Source organism: Marmota marmota, unplaced genomic scaffold (assembly GCF_001458135.2).
Source record: "Marmota marmota marmota unplaced genomic scaffold, marMar, whole genome shotgun sequence".
In the NCBI taxonomy this organism is placed as follows: domain Eukaryota; kingdom Metazoa; phylum Chordata; class Mammalia; order Rodentia; family Sciuridae; genus Marmota; species Marmota marmota.
This window is the reverse complement of record NW_026000196.1, coordinates 2,037,733-2,061,727: the sequence shown is the minus strand read 5'-3', so window position 1 is coordinate 2,061,727 and position 23,995 is coordinate 2,037,733. Positions and strand designations below refer to the sequence as shown.

At 38.9% G+C, this 23,995-nt stretch overlaps 1 protein-coding gene across 1 annotated transcript in view; it reads left to right on the top strand.

Moving 5' to 3' along the window:
* Efl1 (elongation factor like GTPase 1) overlaps positions 1-23,318 on the top strand; it is a 137,035-nt gene extending 113,717 nt beyond the window's left edge. The window contains exons 20-22 of the mRNA XM_048790135.1: positions 1,834-2,816; positions 11,767-11,951; positions 22,991-23,318. Of these exons, the coding sequence (XP_048646092.1) occupies positions 1,834-2,816; positions 11,767-11,951; positions 22,991-23,179 (1,357 nt within the window). The 3' untranslated portion in view covers positions 23,180-23,318. The remainder of the gene's footprint in view (positions 1-1,833; positions 2,817-11,766; positions 11,952-22,990) is intronic.
* The last annotated feature ends 677 nt before the right edge of the window (positions 23,319-23,995 follow it).

Genomic DNA, 23,995 nt, shown 5'->3' with positions numbered 1-23,995 from the left:
TGGTGATGTCACCACTCTGCTATGGCGGGCCCCAGGCTCCTTGCCGGAGTGTCCGAAGGGAGGGGTGGGAATGGTCTGTCTCTGGTTGGTTTCAGCTCCCGGTTTGCTATTTCATGAAGGGTTGGCGAGAGACCTCTTCCTAGAGTCCCTGCACCGCTCCTGCTGCGCTGCGCCTCGGAGGCTATCCGCCCTGACGCGGGGGCCGCGTGCAGGCAGCCGACAGTCGCCCGAGTTGCGCGGGCAGCGGCTGTCGGGTCTGGACCTCTGCGCTGCGTGACGGGAGATTCACTCGTCTAGCGCAGACTGTCACCTCCAAAAATCCTTCCAATTCCCGGCCGGTCTCTCTTTAGTGGAATTTTGCTAGGAATTTCTCAGCAGGTCGAATCTAAGCGTATCCAAGCGTCTCTCTGACCCCGTTGTTGAGGAGGTACTGAAAGCGCTGCCTCCCCTCTCGCCGCCATGTTGGATCTTCCGAGTTAATCCTTGAAAGTGAAAAAAACTTAGTGGCCAAATCTTTCTATTGGAAATAACCCGTTTTTCACATTTTTATTTTCTTTCATTTGTTGTTGTCTAATTCAGGTTCTATGTTCTGAAATAAATTTGGATATCATTATTTTCAGAAAACCATCCATTTATTGAGTTTTCAGATTTATTCAAAGACATAAAATCGAATATATTAGGTACCTACCCCACAACTACAAAATATGAAGGCAGAAAGAAATCTAGAATCAAATGTAAGCATGTCAGAAATTCTCAATGTTAAGTTTCCTTATTGAATAATATTTCCCAGGGAAAAGTAGTTCTCCAGGATCCTAGAAGCCCATATTAATGTATATGTGTACATGCATACACATACATTTATACATGTTTCCACCCACATTTCTAATAGCAGATGTACCCAGACCAAAACTTTAGTGTATTAACTGGCAGAAGTAAGAGAAAAAGACTTCTGGTTTTCATTGTAATCAGAATCAAACCATGTCAGTTTCTAGACTCTGTCTTGTGTGGATTTATAATTCACTTGAAAAAAAAAAAAAAAGCCAGCATGAAACTAAACTTGACATCATGTGAGGAAAAAGACTTTTTGAACTTGGTGCTATTGTGGGGCTCAAGACCCGTGCTATACAAAGCTATTTAAAATAAAATTGAAGTCATAAAATTTAATTTCCAGTTCTTCAGTCACACTAACCATGTTTCACATGCTTAGTACCTATGTGTGACTATTTAAATAAAGCATTCCTTTCCTAAGTTTTACTAGCCACATCTGAAGTATTCAGAAATCACAATGAAGATAGAAAATTTTCACCATTGCTGATCATTTGGAAAGTCTTGCTCTTGACATATTCCTGTGTCATGCTGGCCTTACTCTGAGCCTAATTATCAAAGCAAAATCTGTCATAAGGATTTGACTAGTGATCCTGAAAGTCTCTGATTCTCTTTCTTTAGAGCTATAATCATTGGGCTTTTATTCTTCTGACTCTCAGCTTGGCAGATTTTGTTTTAAAGACTTTATATGGTCAAATGCTATTAAAACATATATTTTCCACTCAAACATACCTATCTAAATAGATGATTTATTTTTCTCAAGAATGAACAAAGCAGTGAAATTCCATTACAAGTGAAGAACTCCCTTGAAGGTATGTTCCCATTAGAGGTAGTCTTTTCAATCTGACATGAAAGTAGTTTTTGAATTGTGATATAATGTAAATTACAGATCCTGTGCAGTAAAATAAATTTTATGTTTCTGTTTTGTTTGCACAATTTTCATTGCATAATATGAAGCTTTGATGCCATTTTGATTATAAACTTATGTTATCTCTCTTGAATTTGTAGGTTTGCAAAGATTCATATCAGTGTATCAGAACCCATTATTCCATTCAGAGAAACAATCACAAAACCCCCTAAAGTTGACATGGTCAATGAAGAAATAGGCAAACAACAAAAAGTTGCAGTCATACACCAAACAAAAGAAGATCAAAGCAAAATCCCTGAAGGAATCCAAGTTGACTCTGATGGGTTAATCACTATGACAACTCCCAATAAACTTGCCACCCTCAGTGTTCGAGCTGTGCCCCTTCCAGAAGAAGTCACTCAGATTCTGGAAGAAAATAGTGATTTGATTCGTTCCATGGAGCTGTTGACATCCTCTTTGAATGAGGGCAAAAATACTCAGATGATTCATCAGAAGACCCAAGAGAAAATTTGGGAATTCAAAGGAAAACTAGAGCAACATTTAACAGGGAGAAAATGGAGGAATACTGTTGATCAAATCTGGTCATTTGGCCCAAGAAAATGTGGGCCTAATATACTAGTTAATAAAAGTGAAGATTTTCAGAACTCTGTATGGATAGGCCCAACTGGCAGATCTTCAAAAGAAGCCAGTAGATACCGAGATTTGGGCAATAGCATTGTGAGTGGTTTTCAGTTAGCAACCCTCTCTGGCCCCATGTGTGAGGAGCCCCTCATGGGTGTCTGTTTTGTTCTGGAAAAATGGGACCTAAGTAAATTTGAGGAACAAGGAGCAAGTGATAAGCAAAATCAAGAACAAATTGATCTGCTAGGAGAGAGACAGGAAGAAGATAAGATTCATCCTATTGGAGAGGAAAACCAAGAGGTACAAGGTGTCTGCTTAGAGCCTTTTGAGAAGAGGACTTCCCCGAAAGGAGACTCTTCAATCACTGACTGCTATGGACCTTTCTCAGGACAGCTAATTGCCACCATGAAAGAAGCATGTCGATACTCACTGCAAGTGAAACCTCAGCGCTTGATGGCAGCTATGTACACATGCGACATCATGGCCACCAGTGATGTTCTTGGTAAGAAAGGAAAGGGAAAGACCATGAGAGATTCCCTGATCAACAGTGAAATCCTCTAGATCCTAAGTTCTAAAGGAATTTAGAAGCTAGATAATCTTCTAATTTACTAAGAAATTGAGATTTTTGAAAGCCAGGGGTCTTAAGTATTAAAATCTTGAGGGAGGGGAATATGTGACTATTAAGATCTTTTCATTTGCTACAAATAGGATCTTTTGTTCCCTTTAATAATGAAAGGTCTGGTAAATGAGGATTAAACTGCTCTTACATGCAGCATTTTTTTTCAAGTGAACAAACATATCAATATGGGTAACCAAAGTCATTCTGAAAAGAATCAAAGAAAAATGGCAACATTCTTCTCCTCATAACACTAAAGGGCTGTTGTGAATACTGGGTCCTTTCTGAAAAAGAAAATCATTAGATTTTTTTTTCTTTTTTATTATTTCACTGCGAATCATTATGTCAAACCCATTTCTGATTTTGGGGATAAGCTGCCTTAGGGATCTCAGAAGAACAGTTCCTGGGATACAGTAGATCTTTTTCTCTGGAGATCATGAACTGTTTCAGTGGTGAAGAGAAAAGAAAGGAAGGTGAGAGAATGGACCAAATTACTAGTTTTCCTCTAGCTCTTGGTCCTTTGAGTCAGTGCATGGTTAATTTCTTTTTAGCAAGCTTTTTTTGCCGATTAATTTCTGAAAACAGAAATCTAAGCACTGCCCACCCCCCGCCAAAAAAAAAGAAATTTAGGCTTGCATCAAAGTAAGATTCCTATGAGACAAAATGAGCATCCATAGGAGCACTTTAGAAGCAGTTGGGTTAAACAAGACACATAGATTGAGTAACTGCAAGACTACTTAAGGCAAATGAATCAAGTCTCCAAATATGATGTACAATACAATATTTCACAACCCAATTTGAGTACAACATACCTATCAGCTTCTCATGGAATCCATAAATTAGTTTGAGGAACACCTATCTTGGCTATTCCCAGATGTTATTTTACATTTTAATTAAGGGCATTTTTAAGAAAGCAGAAATAGAGTTAAAATCAAGGAATCCTGATTCCTTCAAATTCTTAAAGAAGGGTTTTTCTCCAGTCTTTCTGACCCTGGCAGATGCCATACCACCCTATTTGAGTGACTAGAGGATGTCTTTCCTATATTGAGCATTAAGTGTATCTCCTACTAGTTTCTAACCAGGGTATAGTTTGTCTCTATTTTACTCTCTTCTTCATTTTAAGGGAGTTGATTTTTTCCTTTACATCCAGGAGAAAACTCAAGATTCTTCAGCTGTTTTCATGACTTGTGAACCTTTTCACCATTCCAGTTGCTGTCCTTTACATATGCTTTATTTGATCAATATCCCTATTAAGAAAGAAGCCACCTTATAGATAATACAGTCAGTACAGAACAGACACACTGTTACCTCCCACATAAGAGTTTAGCAATTGCATCATAAGTTCAGATAGCCCCATTTCTATTGTTAAAGCTGTTATATCTTCCTCCTCTATTCCCCAAAAAGCAGAATCCAAATTTTGTGGATTGCCTAAGCTATAGAAATTATAGTCTCATAAACTTCTGTATATATGTACCAGTAATCTGAGTCTATACAATTTTTCTTAAATTACATATATAATAAACAAAAACAATAGTAAAGGAAAAAATTAATGATAGGAAATATTTTAATCTTAACATTGATTCCTTTTTCATGTGTCTCTTTTTTTTGTACTGGGAATTGAACTCGGGGATGTTTTACCACTGAGCCATTTTTTTTTTTTTTTTTTTTTTTTTTTAACTTTTGAGACGGTTTAAGTTGCTGAGGGTGACCTCAAACATGTAATCCTCCTTTAGCCTCCCAGGTTGCTGGGATTACAGATGTGCATCACCATGCCTGATCCCTTTTCTTGACTGGTGAGAAGTAGACTCAGTAAGCTGTAAATCAGATGTTTTGGTGAAATTAAGATCTGTAACATTCCCCTAATAGCCATCTTAACAGTTGTACTAGGGGGAAAAAAAAAAGCTTCGGTTAGTATAACTATTTTTTTAAGAAAATCCATGTTGTCCATAATGTTTCTTCAGAAAATTAGCATATGGTTTTCTAGTCTGCAGTTTATGGAATCCAGTTTTTATCCTGAAAAAAAGTTCTGTTGTTAATTACCTTTACCTGTAGTTATGAATTGTAGCCCTATAACCGGTAACAAGTTACCAGTTATATACCACTGTGAGATATAATTCTTGAAGGCCCTGGAGGACTTAAACTCATTTCAGAAGACCACATACTTGCTCATTAACTTCCCAGTTGTCTTGAACGTCATCCTTACTGGAGAGAATGGAGGTAATAGTTAGTTATTGAGAACCTTTGCTTTCTTGCTGTCCTTTGTTGATATTACACCAATGTCTCCAACTTGTAGGCCTGCTTCCTTATTTCAGAAGTAATGAAAAAAAAAAAAAGCCCTTTGTGTTGTCTTCTGCTCATTTGTTTTGGTAGGCTCAGCTTGTTCTGGTCCTGAACATTCTGGGCACACTACTAGTAATCCACCCTTAATTGGTGTCCCTTTTCATCTACTCTGTGTGTCCTCTTAAAATAGAAGGTAGAGGGAGGCTCTCTCTCCTTTTTTATGTCATAGGGGTCATTCATGATTGAATTTTTTTCAGACTCTCCTGAGGGTTTGTTACCTTTAACCCTGTTGGGTTTTGTTTTCGTTTTGTTTTTTTTTCCTTTCCCTTTACATGTTTGAAATGATCCTTCCTTCTGTGCCTGCCCTTTTTCTCAAGATAATGGGAACATGTATTTCCTCCCAAAATAATGGGAACACATTTCCTCTACAAATTGCCATCACTTCTACATTATCCATTTCAACTTGTCATTTGTTCTTTGTTTTTTGAGAAGACAAATTTTGAGCATAACGCATGAAGACAGAATCAGCTGTTGGCATTTATCAGATTGAAATTCCCAGCACTGATGAGTCACCCCTGTTGAGTCACCCTTCTGCATCCCCTTTCTCATTTCTATTAGAAAATCACCACCTGGACCCTGCCTATGACCTGGCCTCCCTAGGACAATACCTCAAGATACCATTTGTCATCCTGTTCTGTCTGTCCTGGCACTTATCTCCTGGTCATCAGACTCCATTCTGCCACTTTCCCGGAAGAGATACCTGTTTTAACCCTCAAGGTTATTTGTCCTGTTTCTCCTTTTGGAGCAAAATATGCCTTTACCTTGCCTTAACTAGTTACAGATCCCGCTGTGCCTACAGCAAGAGCTCATTTAGTTACTGTCTAGGTGTCCACTATGCATACCGGTTAGTATCCTGTCTCTACCATCATCTGATGATGAGCTTTCTTAACACATTTCCGTGAAAGCAACTGGCTGCCACATCCACTGCATTATAAAGAAGCTGTTTAGATTTGATTTCGATTTTTTTTTCCCTTTCTTGAATTGGTGGGTGAGGAGTCCTCTTGCTTAGACTAGAGTCCAAGGTTCATCAAATAGCTGTTGATTTGTGTTTTTCTTCTTCCTTCTAAATCAACACCTCCAACTGGAAAAAGCAATGAAGACATTCCAGGCCTTTTTCTTCCTGTCTGGCTATTCAGAGATCTTCTGAGATGACTTCAGACTTTGCTGACTTTTCCTTTTAATTCTCCAAGAATCAACATAAGTTAAATTTTGGTCTTTTTTATTTGGCAAAATGAGTTAACTTAGTCTCTTTTAAACAGTTCTTGTCTATACAGATTTTTAAAATAAGAAATCCTTTCATAAATGAATAGAATTTCGTGTAGTCAGATGAGAAATTTTGTAGGAAATAATCATCTCAAAAATCATTTTGTGTGGGGAAATAATCCCAAGAAAATGCCCCATTTTACTTTTAAAATCTACTTTTCTAAAGGTGTGCTTCTATTACCATTTTTTTTTTTACTCATAAAAGTTCCCTTTAATGGACTACTTAGGATATCAGAAATGCTGTTTTTACTTTCTTGTCATGTAACCAGTAAGTTGCTTCATTTTGCAGAATTTCTTCTAACCTGTCAATCTCTTTTTTGCCCCATCCTTTTGTATTTTTTGGCAGTAAACTAATATTTTAAAAATACCTATTTCGTTAGACAGTACTAGAGTTTTCAACACAGCTCCAGCTATTGTACTTCTCTTATATGCAGGAATAAATGCTGACATTGTTAGAACCTGTGTGTTTTAACATATCAGAAACATTCTGTGTATTTTTGAAACCTTATTCTATACTTGAGGGTTTTTATTTTGTTTTACATTTTACCAGTATTACATAATTTAATTCAGCAAAGATTTATTGAACTGCATGTGCCAATTTTTATGTTAAGCATGATTTTTGCTTTGAGAGATGAGTTAAGAAGGCAAAGCTTAATTATGTAAAACAATTAAAAGTAAAATACAGTTGAGTTTAGTTCACAAACATGGTTTTCTAGTGACATTTTATGAGAAATTTTGGATTTGCAAAATTTGGAAACAAGGTAGGTGTTTTGAAAGTTATTGTACTTTGATGACCAGGTGTGGTGGTGCACACCTGTAATCCCAGCTACTTGGGAGGCTGAGGTAGGATGATTCCAAGTTCAAGGCCAGCCTCAGCAACTTAGCAAAACTGTCTCAAATTTTTAAATTGATGATGTAGCTCAGTGATAAAGTGACCCTGGGTTCAATCCCAGTACCATAAAAGGAAGAAAACGATGGTACTTTGAAGTGGGCTTTGATGGACAGAATAATTTTGAGTTCACCATCTTTTTGCCACAACATGACAAAGACTATTTTTGAACTTAAACTCTCTCCTAGTTGGTTTTATAGGAGCTGTTGTTCAGCATTGATGCTCTAATCCTGGACACTTGCTGGTTGAAGCCAATGAAGAACTTGATAATTATCCATGCTGTGTCTTGTTAAATTTGGGTCCTTACCTCATTCTGTCAGTGTCTTTATTATCTGCCAGCTTTGTGTTATTTTGGATTCGATTGTGCCTTCTAAATGTTTCAGCAGCTGATAATAATAAGAACATGAGCCTGTGAGCAGAGGCCCTAAAGGGTGGGGTAAACTTGTTAACATCAATTTTCTGTAAACTTGTAGCAGCATTCATCTATATAGTAGCAATGCTCCCTTATTCCCCGTTACGTCCACAGTAGGCTTTATCTCCTATTTGATTGAAGTGCATCTCTATCCTGTCAACCACGTTGGCTTGATTTAGCAGTCTGGTAGATCTATGATAAAAGAAGTTAGTGCGACCTAGTTTCTAAGAGTAAGAAGTGCCCACCTGTGTGTGTGTGTGTAAAATTTAAATTATTCCACAAATGTTAGCAATGATTACAAAAATCAGAAAAGAAAAGGCTCCCTCCTTGGGAATGAACCTTGCATTTTCCACTTTCTTTTATAAGCCTTGCCCTTAATAGTACATTGTATATAGATGTTACCTTATGGTAAGAGTAATTTAATATTTGGCCTCTTATGTTTGTTATTTGTTTTTAAGCATGCTTCTATTTGGCTATTTTTTATTTGAAATTTTCATTTTTAACCTTTGCATAAATGCTATCAATTTGATGTGCTGTAATATTGAATTATAGCATCCCTGAATTAGAAATTCCCTTTGGTCTCTCTTATACTATTTGAGAAAATAGAGCTGTAAAAAGCTATCCTCTTTCCTAAATTCAGAAGACAACAACATACCTTTAATTACCTTCCAGCTTTAAAGATTATAGACTCTATAGATTATTCTTACTGTTAAGGAAGAAGAAAATGTGTGTGTGTGTGTGTGTGTGCGTGTGTGTAAATCTATAGTGCTCTGAAGCAACAGATTTGGTTCAGTGGAGCTAAATGGTAAGAGATTTCTTTGCACTTTGGGTATCAGATTTCATGGAGCAAGTTGTTATTGAATGGGTCTTCAATAATGAAAAGCATTTGAATAAAGAGTTGGACTGATGGTTTACATTATAGGCTGCAGGAACCATGAACTCTGAGTGAAAAACCTCCAACGTGTACTGTGCCCAGCAAGCAGCTTACCCTCTGCTCCCAGTGCTCTGACTGGCAGTCACAGGAGCAGAAGTAGTAGGTTACTGCTACTACTTGTCAGGGGCCATGTATACAGGCTGAGACATTTATAATGTAGTCGCTAAAGAGTAAAGCCCTGGTCAAAAGTGTTGCAATTGATTCTCCTTTTTGTTGCTTCTTTTTCCTTCAGAATTCTTCCCTGGTGTCTTTCATACAGCAGGGCACTTAGTGGTCTTTCTTTACATGGGTGAACAAATGACCAAGATCTGATACCCGTATCCAATGGAAGGGGTATCAGAGTATTTGCAGTCAGTGGCCATGTGATCCTTGCTGATTCTGGCCACATTAATTTGCTAGTGATAACAGTGGCAGGCTTAGAGGGTCTCTGAATGCTTCTAAGCCTGAACACACCTGTCCTGGGAGGATATAGTGTTAGTGGAGTCAAAATTGAATAGCTCAAAAGTACATGATTAATGGTCTATTTCAGTTAGAAGTATTGATCCAAGCCTAATGGCATGAACTATGAAGGGGAAGAGCTGATGAATTCAGCAGTAGTCAGCTTGTCCCAAATAGCCCCCTATCATGTTCCCATTACCCCAATTCCCTCATTCTTTTTTACCCCTGTTTTATGTTTACTTCCGTAGACTACCTTAAAACTTTTCTTAGAATGAGATAGAAGAGTAAAGAGTACTAGTTCACACATGTTAGCTACTATGGTGAGATATTTTTCTACATAAATAATATGTAGGCCTGGAAGGGATCACTAATGAAGATAATTGTTGTTCTGCTTTTTTCAGAGCTTGTCACACTGTACTTAGAATATTATTTTCATTTCTGGGCAACACACAATAAAAAGGAGGTAAATAAATCACAGTAATTCAAGTAAGAAAGTGGCTGGGATAAAACAGGAAATACACAGCATGTCAGAGAGATTGGTGTGGAAAAGAGAAGGCAACATAGAGCTTAGAGGCTGATATGTGTGTGTGTATGCATGTGTGTGCATGTGTGTGTGTTTGGGGGAGAAGGGGCTAAACTTGTTCCATGTGGTGAAAACTAGGACTGATGGTTAGAATCTTCAGGGTAGCAGCGGCTTAGAAGTTGTCTGGCTCTTAGGACTATCTGAAGATGGAATGGACCACCCTGGGAAGCAAGTTTTAGGATATGTGTGCAGAGTTCGAACAACTAACGGGGTAGAACTTGGTGACCCTTAGGTTACCATCCAGCCCACTGTTGTGCTTCTGTAACTATAACTGTTAACATTTCTAGTACAAATGACAGAGAGGATGGCAGCAATTGGCATTGTGAATGGCATTGTGTTCTTAGACATGTTGAATTTAAAAGGAAGTCAGGTTCTGCAGCAGAGATGCCCTTGCAGCCACTGTTTAGTGTGGGATTGAAGTCAGGTCAGAGGCCTGGCTTAGAGATAGTTTTAGGAGGCTCACGAATAAAATTAAAGTCACACAAATGAGAAATGAGTTGGCTTTCTGAGGGCAGAGTTTGTTCAAAGAACAGTATGAAGCTTCACAGAATACTTACAGAAATGATGTTTTACCCTCAAGAATTACTAAAACAGTAGAATGATGGTCAGAGACTGGGAGTAGAAGGAGGGTAATACTAAAATTGGAGAGAATTTCAAACTTCTGAGAAATCATTCAGATTGAGGATTGTGAAAAGGTCAGGAATAAGAAAAATTTTGTGAGATTCCAAGGAAACAGTTTTAGTAGAACCCATCAAACAAGGATTGCTTCTGTGTCAAAGAACATCTAGTGATGAAAAAGAAGCTACCTGTTTGATAAATGTGGGGAAGAAAAGAAGGAGAGAATGTGGTAGCTGGGGGTGGGGGGTGGGGTGGAAGACCAGATACTGTCTATCACTAGTAGAAGTTTCCTGTTTTTTAAATTCTTATTTAAAGAAAACAGGCCTTGTGAGACAGTAAGTTTTCTGCTAATTGTTTTGTTTGTCCTTCCTAATAACCACTACCAGGGAGAAATCCGAATCAGAGAAAAAAGTGTGAGAGTCAGTGTCCTCAGTTCCTAGTTTAAAAAAGAAAGGTGGATGGCTTGTGCATCAGACTCCTCACCTTGTCACTTAGAAGACTCCAGGACTCATAGTAGAGGGAGACTTAGGTCTATTTAACTTCAGTGTTGTACATTTACATATGTATAGATCATTTGTGCTTAAAAGTATTTTAAGCAGTAGGTGAAAGAGGAGGTTTCAGTAAGTTTATCTGCTAGATATAGCAAGCTCTTCCTTATTGTCCATAACTTCTAATTTATCTGTTTCTTATGAAGGGATAATTTGAGTACCCACAGCACTCACACGGAATGCCAATCCAGGTGTAAGATATTTCCCTCCTTTAAGGCAGAATTGTGACTAAATATAAATTAAATTAAAAGTGTCAACCAAAAGCATTTGCTAGAATTCTTATGCTGTGGCACTAGAAATTGTTACTAGACATTAAAGATTCCAATCATTATCAGTTTCCAGAGGAATAAAACACTAACAGTCCTGTACTTAGATGTCATCAGTTTAAGAAACATACATGTATGGTTTTAATTTCTAGTATAAAAATGTCATTATACCAATTGCTCACTTATTACTATAATCCAATATAGTTCAAATAGTCTGTCATAATTATGATTCTCATCATAATTATTAAAATCCTCCTGGATATAATTGTATTGAAACGTCCTTACACAGTCTCTTGCTGATCACTGTTTGAGAGGATTGTCTCTGGGTGATACAGCCTGGGGTTTGTAACCTTTTACTTCTGACTTTTCCGTAATTGTGCTTTACTTTTTAAATAGACACTTAGGTTTCCAGGCTTCTGCATGCTAAAGTATTGAGAGCAGATTGAATCACTAGTGGATTGTTAACAGGGTGTAAAAGTAATCATGTTAGTGTGGCTCAAGTTATATGACCAGTCAATGGATTTAAAAGATTCTTGGCCTTGCAGGTCGAGTCTATGCTGTCTTGTCAAAGAGAGAAGGTCGAGTGCTTCAAGAAGAAATGAAAGAAGGGACAGACATGTTCATCATCAAGGCTGTCCTGCCTGTGGCTGAAAGCTTTGGTTTTGCTGATGAAATCAGGAAGAGGACGAGTGGCCTGGCCAGCCCGCAGCTGGTGTTCAGCCACTGGGAGGTAAGAACTCAAATCCCCAGCTGGACCCTGTAGTGCAAGTTCAGACCAGCCTGGGCAATTTAGTAAGACCCTGTCTCAAAAAATAAAATGGCTGAAGATGTAGTTCAGTGGTAAAGCATCCCTGGTGTAGTCCTCAGTATCACAAAAAACAAACAAACAAACAAAAAAACAAGCCTCAACCGCCACCCCTCCTTCCTTCCTTCTCATCAGTGGACCTGCTTACAGAAGAAGCCAGGAGTGGCCAACAAAATTTATACTATTGGGCCTTCCTGTGGCTCCACTCAGACAGACAGAAGTAAACAGATAGCTTTTTTCATTCAGATAGAAAATGTGGCTTTATGGTGCATATGCACATTCATTCTATTTGATGTAAAAATTGAAGACACAGAAAATGTAACACCCCTCTCCCAACCCCACCCTGGCCAAAGCTATATTTAAGATTTTTACAAGAAAATCACAGACCTTTTGAAAGCAAAACTTCCAAGAATCTCTTTCTAGGAGGGAAAAGTACTTCCAGCATTTAGAAGGAGCAGTTGTGCATACTTTTAAGGGTAGCTTTAAGTTATTATGGTTATATATTTGTCAGTCTTCATTCTGGAGAGCAGGATTTCTATGGTTTTCAAGTGCTGTGGAATGACACGGCTCATTAAAACTTTCTTGTCACATAGGTAGAGGTAGGTGAGCAGGCAAACCTTATCTATAATCCAAAAGCAATACTAAACAAATCCACATTGCAGAAAGGATTTTGAACCCAGTGTTCTTTAAGTTAGGGGAGAAAATAATGACAATTGATTAGCCTTCCTGAGTAGATCTTAAAGGCGGAGTAGACATTAACCAACAGAATGCAATGCAAGAGAGGCCAGTGGAAGAGAACTGCAGGGCATGAGTTGGAAGCAAATTTATATTTCAAGAAGAATCCTAAAGTCAGGAGTAGATTTTTCAACTAAGAGATGTTTATTTAAACCTTCAATTAAAGGGTTATTTTAAGAAAATAGTTTTTGTCCCTGTATATAGGGAATCTGAATAACTGCACATTTACTTTTACCAAGGAAGTTGCAACTTAGTGGAAGAACTGACATTGGAGTCAGCTAATCCTGATTTCCGGTATTCTGCCACTTATTTGAACTTGAACAAATTGTGGGACTTCCCTGATTTTTTTTTCACCCCTGCTATAATGAAGGGTGTCAGATATCTTACCTAGAGCCCAACACTGGTAGGGCTGGCAGGAAAGTTGTTTTCTTGGTTTTCGGTCTCTTTGAGTCTACACCATGTTCATTCTGACTTTCTCTCCACAGTGTAGTATTGCACCAGGCTCCACACAGAATCCAGGGGTTTTCCCCATAAACTTTTAGTTCAGTAAAATTCATGTTTCAGTAATGAGCTGTTCTTACTCCTCTCACTTTCTTTAACCATAAGGTTTCCTTTTTCTAGACCATTTTTAGAAGAGTTTAGATTTAGATGATTAATGGAGAATGAAAATAATTGAGGAAGAACTTTTTTTAAAATATCAAGTTTATAATCAAGTTTATTAACAAAGAAGGGTGATACTTTGGAAAAACTGACTTTGGACAGAATGTGTTGGATGTCAGTTCAGCAAATTCCTATCACCCAAATTGAGACAAGTTTTAAGATGCTAATCCAAAGCACTCATTTGTGCCTGTGTTTCCTTCTGAGGGGTCGAGGGGAGGTCACAGTCTTAATGCTTGATAGAACCAAGGTTAATATTCTGATTTAGGTTACATTTGGTGACTTAGGTCACATTACTTTCTCTGAAATTCTTACATTTTACATTTTACATTTACATTTTACATCTTTGAAAGGTAAATGATGTTTTGCTATTCTTCTCTTTTGTGGTGCTGGGGATGGAACACAGGGACTCATGCCTGCCAGGCAAGTGAGCCACACCCCCTGCCAGTTTCAATGCTTTTATTACCTTGACTCAATAGGTATCGTTGCTGCATTTCATTATGTAGAAAGCAGAAGTCCCAGAAAATTTAACTTATTTTTACTACTTAAGGTTTAGGTAGCCATTTCTCTTTTATCTAGAACTTTAGTTTTTCAGTTTTGGTTTTGATTTTTGGCACTAAGCTTTCTATATAAAACACAAACCAGGAAGAAATAGAAGAAATGGATTTTAAAAGTCAATGCCTTAAGAACAGGAACTATGTGTGTAGTGTAAATACATTGCCGATGTTCCAGCTGAACAACATCTCAGGGTCATCTGTCCCAGGTTTTCATGATCTCACATGTGATCACAGGGCAGATGACAAAAGATGAAAAGTCATCTATTTCATGAAGATGGCCTTGATCAACACTGGCACAGAAACCTGGGTTACAGTATGTTTGATGGGAATGAAGAGTATGTAGGTTAAGTAATCCCTGGGACTGTCTGTAAATAGGCATTCAAAACCGTTGTCGTCGTATCAGTACTGAAGAGTGGCAAACTTAAATTCATATGTTCTATCTTTTGTTCAAAAATCTCAGCATTTTAGTCTAATCCTTGAAAGTGATTTTACAAAGCACATTTTTAAAAACTATACTTTCCCTCATCTCCTAATTGGCAAAATATTAGTAAGGAAAGAAGTAAGACTGATCTAAGAAAGGCATCCCAGAAACAGCAACCTAAGTGAGAAGAGGGTAATTTTCTTGAGTCTAAGGAAGCAGCCTGACTCATTCTGACTTGCTAGCAACACTTTGCTTCCACTCATGGTCCAAAGTTGCTGTTCCACTTTCTACTATCATATCTGCATTCCTGCCAATAAGAATAAGGATAGGGAAGAATAGAGAATACCCCTCCCTTTGGACACAAACTGAATCTTACACATATCACTTCACCTGCATCCATGCCCAGCCCAATCATATGACCACTTTTGACAAGGTCCCATCTAACAAGGAGACTGAGGAATGTCAGGAGTCAGAGAACTGGCCCATTGCCTCTTTTGGTAAATAAAATTTTATTGGAATACAGCTATAACCTGTTCATATACATATTTTCTGTGGCTGTTTTCAGGCAGAGTTAAATAGTTGGGACAGAAAATATTTGCTATCTGACTTTAAAAAAAAAAAAAAAATTTTTTTTTTTTGAATAGGGTCTTACCAAGTGCCCAGGCTAGCCTCAAACTTGTGATTCTCCTCCTGAGTAGTTTGTATTACCATTGTGCTCTCTACTCTTTAACTCTTTTTAGAAAAAGTATGCCTATACTCCCTGATCTAAGGTAGTTATATGCCCATCTATTAGTAAATACACAGAGGAGAATATATATTTAGAGACAACTTGTATAAAAAGTAGCAAGGTTTACCACATAAGCAGTTTTTGTTAATATAAAAGCCTTGATGGTTTTCAGTTTCCTTTCTCTCTCAGAAGTAAAAAAAAAAAAAAAAAAAAAGGCTGCAAATTGATCCTACATACTTAGTAGTTTAAAAAAAAAGTATTAATTTCTGGCTTAGGTGCAACTTATTATTAAAAATCAATCTCTTAATAAACAATTTTAGAGAAAAAATGTTGTCAAGAAAAGTTTTGCTCCAGTTTATACAATCCTTCTGTCATCTTCTTGCCACCTGTCATGGTCCTATTTCCAAAAGCTTCAAATCTTTGAAAGTCTTAAAAACTACATTATAATTAAATGTCATTGATCTGATATTTCTTGGCTGTCTCCGTTTTCCCCCCATAGTTAGGTTTAGAAATAACACAGTTGTTGAGATCTGGCTTCTCACTCCAAGGCACTTTTTTTCATTTGTATTCTACCACACCATATAATTTACAATCAAGAGCTTTTGAGAGAAAGTGCTTCAAAAAATAGAGAAAATAAAATTACAGGCATTTTCCACAAGGAAACCTTTGAAGTCAGCAATCTCATAATTTCTCTTTCTAAGTTTTACCCTTCTGAGAAAAAAGGAAGAAAAAGCTCTAATAACAGCACAGAAAGAAAAATATTACCAACCAATGCTACTCACATGTATGTCAGCATAACCTCAAGATTTACCACTTAATATTGAGATTATCCTAAGGAGTAGGCTCAGGTCATACTGGGTGAGAAAGAAGAGAGCACTGAAGGAGTTTATTTTGGATATGGTGTTTCCCACCTGCCTGCCATAATCATAGTCAGACTTGGGCATAAAATTGAAATGTGCTCCCAAAGCATTTTCCTTCCAGGTTTAAAAAAAAAAAAAATTGCCTGGGGCAACAGCTTGAATTTGGGTGCCTTCCTGTGAGATAAAGGATGGCATCTGCTTCAGGCTGTTAAGTTGCAAAAATCTCTTCTCCCTCTAGGCAGATTAGTTCTGGGTGAGCCACTGGGAAGAAGCACTGTCCCTCCAATCTGATGGCAGACCCTGCTCTGTGGCTGAGAGGGGTCTTTCTGTAAAACATAAGGTAGATGGCCACAGTGGGTCATCTGGTCTTTGTCCCACTAAGAAAGGTGCTACTTCTTCTGCCCTGTTCTTGAGAGTTTCTTGGCATGTTGAGGCAAGTGGCCTCAGGATGTCCACACAGATGCAAGAGTGGTGCAGCTGAAAAAGTAGAGTACCTGTCCGGTTAGCCTCAGTGCTGGCAGGGTGGAGTTGCCAAAGCAAGTTACCCAAGGAGTCCCCCAGGACAGACATCAGTGGGTGCCAAGAGTGATCCTGGAAGCCTGCAGGTAAAAAGTGAGCCAACCTGAGAAGACTGTGGTAGAGATCCCTTCCACTGACCTGTAACGCTGAGTCTTCTATTTTTAAAACAAGGGCTCTGGTCATAAATTCTCCTGAATGGGTGTGTCTCACTTAGCAACTCATTGCTTTCTGTTGTTTGTCACTTTGTTTTTAACAGGATTTGAAATTTATTCACCACTACAACTCAGACCTGCTGAGAACCTTTCTTACATTGTTATCAGGCATACACTAAGGATGCCTAGCCTTAAAGAAAAGTAGTAATTTCTATCTTCCTGAGACAGCACCATAGTAAAGACCAAGGCTGGAGGAGAGGAGGGCCTAGTCTCCTCATGGAGTCCACAGGGAGCCTTACAGGAGAATCTGCAGGATGTCCAGCTCAGCCACACTGGACAAGTCTTAACCTCCCTGAGCTGCAGGCTTAGCCAAAGAATAAACACAGTGACATGTGAAAATTCATGGGGCAATCCTTGTATTTACTGGAGCCCTTGGTCAGTCTCACTCCAGAAGAATGATGGAGAATAGAGCCTCAGGAAGCTTGTGTAACTTGCTAACAGTCACATAACTATCTAGTGACTGGGCCTGATGTACATTTAGCATAATGAGGACAACTGAGCTCTTTAAAATCAAATAAACTCCAGTATGTGTATACACAGCATGTGGGTCCAGGCATGTCTTCCTCCTCAAAGATCCCTGAGATGAGAATCCTACGTTATAGTCTTTTTGATACCTTATTCCACTCCCTCCTGGTTTCCCCAGACTCTCTTTTTCTGTTGCTGGCTCATTTGGGGTGGGGGGGCGGGGCGCTATTTCTGGTATTCTCCTTCCCTGGAAATGAGGAGCTCACTAAATTAGACTGCTGAGGAACCCCCAATATGATATACACAATACAATTTAGATTTGGCAGGGTCCCAGCAATCTGCCAATACTTCGTTAATGGCACTTCTCGAGATTTGGGTAATATTTTGTAGGTTTATATCTTTTTTTTTTTTAAGAGAGAGAGAATTTTTCAATATCTATCCTTCCGTTTTCGGTGGACACAACATCTTTATTTTTTTATTTTTATGTGGTGCTGAGGATTGAACCCAGCGCCCCACGCATGCCAGGCGAACACATTACCGCTTGAGCCACATCCCCAACCCTTGTAGGTATATATCTTGAAGGCTTTTGGTTCCTCACAGGCAACATGTCAGTTTCCTTCAACCCAAGGGCACTAGTTTTGTGCTTCTACCCTCTGTGGCTTTGGGTGGAGGGTAGTGTTCCTGTGGTGACAGTGGCAGCAGAGAGCTTCACCTGCTAGCCCACAGAGTGTAGCAGCAGTTCTTCAGATGGCTCGTTTTTCCATTCACCCTATCCTCAAGGTCTCATAAAAGCATATAGAGGAGGCTGGGGTTGTAGCTCAGTGGTAGAGTGCTCGTCTAGCACATGTGAGGCACTAGATTCAATCTTTAACACCACATAAAAATAAATAAAGTAAAGGTATATATACATAGAGTATAATTTATTAAAAAAAAAAAAAACCCATAGAGGATCCATCTACTTTCTAAGTTTCTCTCTTTCCCTTCCACTGACCTTGGCTGGCTCTTGTGACCTTGGCCCTGGATTCCTGGCCCAGCAGTCTGATGGAGAAGGTGGTAATCTGTGTTACTGCACCCCAGGCATATGTCAACTGATGGTCTCTTTCAGTACTCAATACAGTTAAATGAGATTGGGGTTTTCATATTCCATCCTTACAAGTGGGAGAACCAGGCACAAGATAGTTTGAAATAACTTACCCAAGATCACACAGCTAACTGGGTAGAGAATGCCATTGAACTAGAGCCATCCCTGTTAACCCCCGTATTGCATTTGCTGTGACCTCAGTCCCTGCTCCTGAGTTCAGTGAAGTGCTACTCCCCTCAAGCTCTTCCCACTCCATTTATTCTCTTTGCTTGTTTTGTTGCTTGAGGAACATATACCACCACCACCCTCCTGTCTCACAGCAGAGGAATCAATTCCTAAGCAGTTCAGGTACTTGGTTTCTTACAAGTTTTGAAGAATTTGACCTTCCCAGCAGTTGACCCTGATAAAAGGGAATTATAACTTAAGGATGGGTGGCTTTTTTAAAATTGTAATAATTTTATTCACAAAAATATACCAAAAAATGTATAGAGAGGCCCTATATAGTCTTCTTCACTCTCTCCCTCGCCCACCGTGTTGCCATCCCTAACTGTAGTATGATACTAAAAAAGATGTGGGTGCTGATGCAGCCACAGAGCTTATTCATATTTCACCAGTGGTAACATATGCACTTGACTTAGCTAATAACATTGGGCAAATTATGTTGGGATAAATTCGTCTTCGTGGCAGTCTACTGTTAATGTAAAAAGGGCAGGCTCTGGAACCAGATAAAACTAGAACATGCCTGGTACCCACCTTGTGACTAGTAATACTTCCTTTAATTTTCACACCAGCCTCATATATCAGTTATGAATGTTTTCAACTACAAGGGCCATAATGCTGTAGTGATATAGTTGCTTAAGCATTTAAGGGCTGGTGCAGTGACTTGGCGACACCGTTGGATCTAAACTCCATTTCTCCTGTTATGTGTGTATGTGTGATTCTATACAGTTTTGTCAGATTTGTAACTTAGTGTCACTGCCACTACCACAGTCAAGATACAGCATTGTTCCATCACCACAAGGTTTTCTTGTGCTACCACTTCAGAGATACTCCTACCTCGCACCCTGGAATGGATGGCTTTTGGCTACTCAGGCTATTTTGAGTGGCAGTCGTCTTCCTTACTCCTGCCAGTCCAGACCCTGAGCCTACCACACAGACTCAGTATGGCTAATAATCATGATGACCTTCTCTACCAGTGAACTGGACTTCCTACTCCTCATTCTGATGAGGGCTGGGCCATGTCCCCATTTGTGTCCCCTCTCCTTACTCACCAACTGGAGCCTTACTTCCAAACAGACATTCATTCTGTAGACTTACTATCACCCCCCAGAGCTCTGACTCACTGTGCTTTCCTGGTCCCTTTTGCTTCTTTCAGCCTGCTGGTTCCTTCTGGGATTTATTTTGTTTTTGCTTAGAAGCTATTTCTTAGTTCTTTGGTTCTCTGATTTTCTCCACATCTACCTCAGTACCAGGACACAGCTGCCTCTGTTCATGAGCAGGGAGCCTGGTCATGGCTCAGATCTTGTTCTGTGGCATCTGGTGGCAGAACTGAACATCAAGAGGTACAGGGCTCATATACCTGCAGCACTAGTCCCTGCCCCACGAGGGCAGCTATTTTATTATCTTGCTCAGGACTTGGTAGATTTTTCCATCTGAGGATTCATGTCCTGTTCTCCAATATTAGGACTCTTATAAACCCTACATATCTGTTTTATGACTTTTAATTTTTTTGTATTTTAAAAATATCTCTCTCACACACCCCCCCTCTCTCTCACCCCCCTTCTCTCTCCCTCTCCCCCCCCCCAATATCCTGGGAAATTTCTGTAAGTCTTTTTAAAAATAACTTATTGAGATGAAATTCACATATTATAAAATAACCATGATGAAGTAAACAATCCTGTTGCATTTAGTACATTCACAGTGTTCTGCAGTCACAATCTCCAAGACAGTTTCATCACTCCAAAGTAAAGTGCCTCACCCATTATGCAGTTTCTTGCCATTCCTCCCACTAGTCTCTGCAAACCCCCAATCTACATTCTATACATGTGTATTTACCTGTTCTGATATCACAAACACATGGAATCCTACCATATGTGGCATTTTTTTGTCTTCGCTCAGCGCAGAGGTTGTGTATGTCAGTATTTCATTCCTCTCTAAGGATGAGTGATCCTGCTTTGTGTGATAAGCCATGTTTTGTTTATCACTTAGGTCTTCCCACCTTTTAGCTATTATGAATTTGTAGATACATGAATTTGATTGAGTCCCTGTTTTCACTTCCCTTTGAGTATATACATAGGAGTAGAATTGTGGTGTCATTTGATAATTTAAAGTTTAACTTTTGGGGAAATCTCCAAAGTTTTTTGACAGTGACTATATCATTTTAAAATTCAACCAGCAATGTGTGAGGCTCCCAATTTCTCCACATTCTACCAACATTTATTTTCCTTTTAAAAAATTACTTTGATTATAGTATGCTAGTGGGTATGAAGAGGTACCTCACTATGGTTTTGATTTGCATTCCAAAAATGACTAATGATGTTGAACATTTTTTCATTTGCTTGTTGGTCATTTGTATTCTTCTCTGGAGAAATGTCTGTTCAAGTCACTTGTTTATTGGGTTGTTGAGAGGTTTTTTGTTTTGCTTTGTTTAGTTTTTTGTCTTTTTTTAAAATTTTAATTGTTCCTTATAGATTCCAAATTTCAAATATCTATGAATTCATTTCTTTTAGCAGTTTCTATTTAATATATCTACTGAGTTTCTTTATTTTTGCATTTCTAGGATTTCTAGTTCTTCTTTTTTTTTTTTTTTTTTTTTTTTTTTTTTTTTTACAGTCATCTAGTGTTTTGGGGTTGCTATCTACTACCTTTATTTCTTTGAGAATTTGTAAATGGACTTTCTACTAGCTTTCACCAGATGGCTCTTACCTCTCCTAATTTGATTATGAATTCCTCCTTTGGTTGAATCTGGTTTTTGTCTTTCATAGTGCTGGATTTCCTTTTGTATTTCCGCTCTGTAATTATTTCTTATTCCCAGGGTCATCTGCAGTGGAAGTTCCTTTCTCCTTGTACCCCTATCATGGGGTAGACTCTGCTACCATTTCAGAGCTGCTGCTTCTTCAGCCCTCTGAGTACCAGCTATGTCCTTCACAGAGGGCTCAGTTCATGCCTTCACCCACATTGATGGTACAGGTTGAGTCCAATCTCCAGAAGGGACTTCTTCCACCTCATGGTCACAGATCACGACTAGTCACATCCTGGGCAGACATGCAACATCAGACATGCAGCTCCAAAGAAGAACAGTGGTTCTGGCTCCACATGCCTAAGATGTGTGACTTCAGGCCCATCCTCAGGGAGCATTAAGAGCCAGGCCCTCGTGGCTGTCATCTATCCTGTGGGGCTTTAGATGGGCTTTGCCTGCACTTACTACTATGGTCTCCCCTTTCTCTCTCCAGAAACTTCTCCCTTCCTGGCCCTCGAAAAATTTCCCTTTCCATATTGAATAGTGACTATTTAAAAATAACATTTTCTTTCATTTCTGTATTTTGACTTGAAAAGTTGGAATTTGTGGCCATCAAGTAGATAACCTTCCCTCCAATTGAGAAATAAGAAAAAAAATTTTTTAAATTAAGGCATATATTTTCTTAATAAACCTGATCTTGGAGAATGTAATCTTTGTCTCAAGGTCTGCAGACTTCCTATACTACAGTCAAGATCTAGACAGGTAGAGAGGGTGGGGCAAAGTCTATTTCTGTAAACAGTGTGGAGGCACCAGGTAGATTGTGTGTTTTCTGTGAACACCTTGCTTACAGTGACAAGGAAAAAGAGGAGGCCATGCCACCCATGTCTCAAACTTTATACTTTGCAATCAAATAGGTGACCATGGGGAGCCCTGAGTGAGGAGGCAGAGGCCAAGAGTATCAATCAGTTCACAGAGCTTTCTCACCTGCAGGAGGGTTGGGAGTGGTGTTCCTCCCATAACCAAAAGGGGGAGCACTAGCACACACACAGTCGTCTGTCCTAGAAGTCAGCCCCTTGCTCAAGGACCTCAGGGAGGTGCATGTTCAAGCTCACCACCTCCTTGAACATTGTGACTTGGCTTCTGGCCATCCCTGGGGCTCAGCCTCTGGCTTTCAGACTAACATTTTCTCACCTTCTTTCCCTTCTTCAAGTTTTGCCTTTCTCCCTTCCCCTCAAGAAGTAGCTACAAACTGCCCTCAGCATGTTTCCCTCACCAACAATAAATAAGTGGATCCAGAGGAAAGAGGAAGGAAGGCTGCTATTGTCTGCCTGGGGCTCAGCAAGAGTATATAGTCCACCTGGGCCAGCTCACCAGGGCACTCCATTGAATTTTAGACCAAAAGCTCAAATGATAAAAAATGTGCTTACATTTATTGATCTTTATTGGGGACATAGACAAAGTTAAAACACTTAGATAATAAGACATATCCTCATCAAAAGGAGAACTTTTTATTATTTTACTAAAAACTAATGGTGTTCTTTCTTGCTTAGAGTTATGAGAGGGCTCTTTTATATATTTCAAGTTCTGTTGATCTGCTTACATTTATTCACAGTTCCCATGATTCTGCACATTTATTTATTTTCATTCCTAGCAAACTTAACTGTTTTTTAATTACCTAACATTTTTCCATTAGCTAAGACTATGTGAATTAAGCTTAGTAAATGAAATATATCTGCCTAACCTGGCACATGCTGTCATCTTCTCCTACAAGGTCATTCCCAGCGACCCTTTCTGGGTGCCAACTACTGAGGAAGAGTACTTGCACTTTGGGGAGAAGGCTGATTCTGAGAACCAGGCCCGGAAGTACATGAATGCAGTACGGAAGCGGAAGGGGCTTTATGTAGAAGAAAAGATCGTGGAACATGCAGAAAAGCAGAGAACACTTAGCAAAAATAAGTAGCTGCTACTGTTGGTGAAATCTTTTCTTTATAATGAATTAAAAAATATCATCAAGGGTTTAGTCTTGGGAACATTTCTTCTTTCTGCATTATCTCTGTGCATTCACTTTCAATAAAGTTGATCCATATAAATGTTTTAAAGAGAATGTTGGAGAACATAATTTCAAAGTGTTTTTTTAAATTGCTTCTGATTCAAGGCAAGAAAGATGCTATCATAAATTTTGCAATGGTAAGTTATTAATAGCGTGTGATCACCTCTGCCCCCAGCAGTGAGGTTTGTATACCAAGGTCAGAGTGACTGTTTGTTGGTGGGAACGTGGTGTGCAGACCACTGTGGGGGCATCCTCAACACCAAGCAACCCCTCCTGGACCTGCCGTCTGCCTGTCCCTGCTTCTGGCCATCCCAGTAGGGCTGAATAAATGTCATGAGGGAATTTCTGATTTAATCATCAAATCACAGCATTTAACATCTTTCAGAGACCAGATACTTACAGAGTAGCTGTGTTTTAGTGATTTAAACCAAGTTACTGACCCACCTTACGGTGTCATCTGGCAGAACAGTGATGTGCAATAATTAACTTTTACACCCTCTGCTTTTACATTCCCTCATGAATTGCATCACCCTATTTTTAAGTAAGTGTTAATGAAAGTTGTCCCCTGTACCTTTTTGTAAAAACAAAACAAAAGAGGTATATCTCTATAATTTTCTTTCTTTGATGATTTCTCTTAACCTCACTGAAGGGATATTAGTGAGGTTATTGCTATTATTGTAAGTATTTTTTCAGTATCTCTCAGTTTCCTCATCCAGTTGATCCTTA